The sequence below is a fragment of the Varanus komodoensis genome, unplaced genomic scaffold (assembly GCF_004798865.1).
Source record: "Varanus komodoensis strain SLA01 unplaced genomic scaffold, ASM479886v1 scaffold31, whole genome shotgun sequence".
Taxonomy (NCBI): Eukaryota; Metazoa; Chordata; class Lepidosauria; order Squamata; family Varanidae; genus Varanus; species Varanus komodoensis.
This window is the reverse complement of record NW_025335780.1, coordinates 9570651-9575439: the sequence shown is the minus strand read 5'-3', so window position 1 is coordinate 9575439 and position 4789 is coordinate 9570651. Positions and strand designations below refer to the sequence as shown.

Sequence of the window (4789 nt, the reverse complement as noted above, 5' to 3'; positions counted from 1 at the left end):
AGGTGGGGAGGGGGGCACAGGAAAGAAAAGGAGAGGGAGGGAAAAGCAGACGGAGCTTGGAGAGGAAAGGAAAAAGGAGGGAAATTGTCAGCGAATTAATAATATCAGTCTTTGAAAAGGGAAGTGGTGACCTTTGAGGTATATCGGGCCGGGGGGAAAGGGAAAGGGGAGGGTGGGGGAGATCAGGAAAGTTTCCGAAGCGCTCGCTGGGCCGCGGGGAGTTGCGGCGGCGGGCTCTGGGTCCTCCGAGCGGACGCAGGCCAGGCGCGCCCCCGCGGGTCCCCCGGAGCCCCGCTTCTCAGCCCGAGGGCGCCGAGGGCTGCCGGGCGCCCCGGCGGGCTGGCGATCGCGCCGGCCTCTCCGCGGCGGGCGCCCCGATGGCACCTTGGGCCCCGCCGCGTCCTCCTGCGGAATGGCGCGCTCCCGCCGCGTCCTCCCGCGGGACCTTCGCCGCTCGTTGAAGAAGCTGCGTCCTCTCCGGCAACCGACCTGCACGGGAGAAATGTCAGCGCGACCGGCGGGGTGGGGAACGCGAGAAGACGGAGCTAGGAGACCAGTCACCCGCTGCATTCAGAAGAAGAGCGCATTGCACCTGCCTAGCCCAGGAGACCACGGGAGCCTGCTTTCTTGAATAGGGGTTTGCCTTAAAAGATGCTTCTGCCCCCCACCCGCGCGCTTTCCTCCCATGGTCGAGGGGAAAGGCCGGGACGAGCCCCGAGTCCCTCTGCTTCCTCGTTGGAACAGTGCGCGCTCTAAGTTTGCGAGAGGAAATTCTGATCTTGCAAAAGCCAGCGTGGGCTGCCAAGTCCCTGTCCCGCGTGAAATGCCAAGCATCAGCCCCAGTCGGCGCTCAGATACAAAAACTACGCTAGCTCCAGTCTTATGCACATTCATTCGGGAGTAGGTTCCCTAGATTCAGTGGGGCTTACTTCTGAGTAAACATGTATAGGATGGTACTGGTACTTAAGCAGGAGCTTTACTGATGGGGTTTTAAATGGAATGTATTTCCACATAGAGTCTTTCATGGAAAGCACACGATGCAAGACAGCTATTTCAGGGCGAAGTTTCCCTGGCTAGGGAAACTTTGCAGCCGATGAACGCGCCAGGTCACAACTGGCTCCCTTCCCTCCTCCTCCCCCGTGTGCGTGTGTGTGGCGGGGAGATTTAAAGTCCTACTGAACTCAGCGGGACTTGCTTCTCCGGAACACACACAGGAAAGGTGGATTAATCTGGAACCATTTCTGCCCTCCAGTTCTGAGCTCACAGCCACCAAGGCGGATTAGAAACGCCACTTCAACGCGCATTAGAAGGTGCTGGCGGGGCGGGGGGGGGGGCAAGCTACCTTTTCACCGCCCCGAGAGCGAGCACCGTCAACGGGTGTTACAAGCGAATAATCGGACGCCGCGTCTTGGACAAGGCGCTGCCGCCGCCGGAGCCCGATGAGGACCTTTGTGGAGGTGCGAAAGAGCAAGCTTGGCTAGAGCAGGGAAAGGTCAGGGAAGATTTAGGGCTGGGATTTCTAGAGAGCAGCAGGAAGTTCCATGCTAAGAAATGATGGGCTGCCACAAACAGGGTGGGGGTGGAGAGCCCTGAAAGGATTTAATTAAGCGTGTCGGGGCTAATTACCCCTGGACAGTCCGAATTAGTTTTGCATAATCGCTCCGAACCATATGAATTCACTTAGGATATTGCAAGAAACTGCTGCAGGGACGACGAAAGGAGTTTCGCTTTAATTAGCACAGCCGGCCAGAAGAGGCAGCCCCCTCCCGAATGGATTTCCTTTTCCATGTATGTTTTCAAGTCCCCCACCCGAGCCCTGGAAAACTAGGGCCGCGCTCCCTTGCACACTTGATTAGAGAGAAGGTCACGTTAGATTCAGTGGGTTATTTTCTACTTTTTAAAAACCCCCATCTCGAATGAGGATGCTGGACTGCAAGTCGGTGCTCACCTACTTGGGAGTAAGACCGCGTTTCCTTGAATGGGTCTTACCACTGGGCAACCATCCAGCGAATGGCCCCGAAATTTCAAGGGGGTGTGAGAAGAAATCGCTCTACAGTTGATGCTATTGGGAAAGGCCTGTTAGAGGAACAGACAACCAAATCCTCCAAGCCTTTAAAATGTACAAGATGTACCAAGTGGTCCCCCACCAAAGACTAACATAGTTTTGCTGTCTTGCTGACACAGTTTTCCTGGGAAAACCTCTTTTCCTGGTTGATCTATGAACCTGCCCTCCTCCTCTCTCCCCCAGTACAAGGCAGAATAGCCAAAAGTCGGTGATACAGTCCTATACATGTTTCTCCGAAGAAGAATTCAGTGGGCACAAGAATATGGTTTTGAAATCCCTTAAGGGGGTGAGCTGTAACTCTGCCATTAAAAGCACTGATACTTGACCATGCAAACGGATGTGTTTGCTCAAGAGAAAGTATTCAGAGGCACAGGGGACCGTGCATAGGACTGCAGTCGAAAAGGTGGGTCGCTCCCGGCTCTCCCTCCTTCCCTTCCCCCCGCCTTCTTCACCTAGCACTGAAAACAAGCAGGCTTAGACATGGTGCCCCTAACAGAAGATCCCAGAGCTTGTAACGAGAAATACTCCAAAGATACCTGAACAAACGGTACAAAGCTGGCGCAGAGAAGCTCTTTTATACTGGATAGTACAGAGAAGCCAAACAACTTTCTGCTCTGAAAACATGACCTGAAACCCAGCTCAGGGTTCCTGTATATTCAGTGAACTCATGAATACTATTTCATTTTATCTCCCTCTCTTATGATAATAATAGAACTACTTGGAGGTTTTGTGTGTGTGTGTGTTTTTAATCTTCTTTCCTATTCACGATTTCAAATGTGATAAATCAGGTTTTAGTTCTGCCTTACAATGGTCTGATTTAGATTTCCTAGTCAATCTATTCAAAAGCGAAACAAAGGCGGTCTTTGGAGGATACCTTACACTTCACCTGGCCTAGGCAGGTAAGGGCAATTGACATTAAAATCTTGTAAGTAACTCAACAAGAAATAGAGGATTTTCTCTTTCCCCTGCTTCAGGCTTTTATTTAAACTCTTTGTTCCAAAATGAACAGAGTGGTAAAGTTGGATTCTAAAAGTACAGATTTAGCTTAGACGTCTAATTTTAAATTAGAGCACACCAGCAAACTCATTTATACACGTCAAATGTTAAAACCAATACTTAAAAACTTCTTCCCCCAAACCCTTATATTACAGACAGCAAAATAAAATTTTAAAAAAACCTAAATACAGGTCAGCCAACTTGATTCACAAACATTAATCCAGATATACACATTACAAAAGTAAATTGGTGTGATGGAGGAGGATGATTTAAAATGAGCTTTCCTCCCCAAAAGAAAAATCATTATCTGCAACTGAATATCCATGTTTATATAATATATAAGAGACTGTGCCCCCATTCCCCCAGTTAGGGGTGACTGCGCGGGAATATTGGATATTTTTCTGGGACAAGGGATTCAAAAGGCGATGGGAATAGAAGCATCTCCTCTGGTAACAGAGCCGTATGGAACACACCGATATCATAATAAATATATAGTCATCCCTCAGACAAGAAGTCTGATTATTTTTCACATCAGATCGTGTCCCGGAAAGGGGTCCACAATCTTTTGAATGCACATCCGAAGGCGCGCGGGCGTGTGTGTGTGCGTGTGCCTGCGTGCGTGCTGTGTGAGCAGCCCTCCGCTCGGATGCACAGCGTGGCTTGGAAGAAAGTCTCGTTGATCAGGATTAGACCCACTAGCAAGGCAGGGCGCGCTTCGCATCAAAGCCAAGAAGGGTGACTCAAAGAGTACAGCGAAGCAGCCTTACACGTGCAGGTCCCGGCCATGGACCATCCTTAGGCGGGATGGGGAGGAGGAAACAGCAGGCTGGCGGTCGGTCTCCCCTCCAGCGCTCCAGGGGAACCTTGCTGGGCACAGTGACTGGCGGGCGAAGGAGCACCGCAAGGTAGCGCGACCAAACGCACGTTCGTCCTCGTTTTCGGCCCCGATTTCGTTCGCTTAGGCCGAGTCACAACACAAGGAGCGGCGCTTCCTCTTGCAGGTCGGCCCATCTGCCGGGGTGGCCACGCCAACTTTCCACCTAAACTTGGTTCAGCGCGGGCTTAAGGGCTGACCGACGGGTGCTCTCGATCTGCTGGGAGCCGTGCGGGCGGGGGCAGAGAGGAGGGGGGTAATTTCTGAACGGGCCGGCAACTCCACGCCACCACGGGTGCGGCTGGGTCTCGTCGGCGGGCGCTTCCTCGCTCGCCTAAGCGCATCCGTCGAGAGGGTCGGGAAGCGGCCGTGCGGCGTCGCCTCTCCGCGCTTCAGCCCGTCACCCGCCAGCCACCCGGGGAAGGGGGCGCCGGGAGAGGGGCCGGGTGGGGCGGGGGCGGCCACAGGTCGCCAAGGGGGCCAGCAGAGCGAGGCGGCGAGGCGGGCGGCGGCCGAGGCGTCCTCGCCGCGGCTCCGCAGGCCGGCCGGCCGGGGGGCGGGCGGGCGGCGTGCCGGGGCGCCCGGGCCTGCGATCTCCGCCGGGGTTCATCCAAGCAGGGCTCCGCGGGGCGCGCTGCGGGTCATAGGGCCGCCGCGTAGGCCGCGGGGTAGGGGTCCAGCTGGGGCTTGCCCGTGCCCGGCAGGAGGATGTAGGCCAGCGGCGGCTGGAGGCCCGGGCTGGGCCAGGCCGAGCAGTTGCAGGGGATCATGTAGCCCGGGTTGCCCGGGGACGGGTGCGAGTGGGTGTGCCCCCCGCCGGCCGCCGCCGCCGCTGCTGCGGCCGCGGCCGCCGC

At 55.2% G+C, this 4789-nt stretch overlaps 1 protein-coding gene across 1 annotated transcript in view; it reads right to left on the bottom strand.

The window, feature by feature from the left end:
- Window positions 1-4576: 4576 nt before the first annotated feature.
- SOX21 (SRY-box transcription factor 21) overlaps window positions 4577-4789 on the bottom strand; it is an 842-nt gene continuing 629 nt past the window's right edge. The window contains 1 exon segment of the mRNA XM_044437827.1: window positions 4577-4789. This exon segment is cut by the window's right edge and continues 99 nt beyond it. Within this exon segment, the coding sequence (XP_044293762.1) occupies window positions 4577-4789 (213 nt within the window).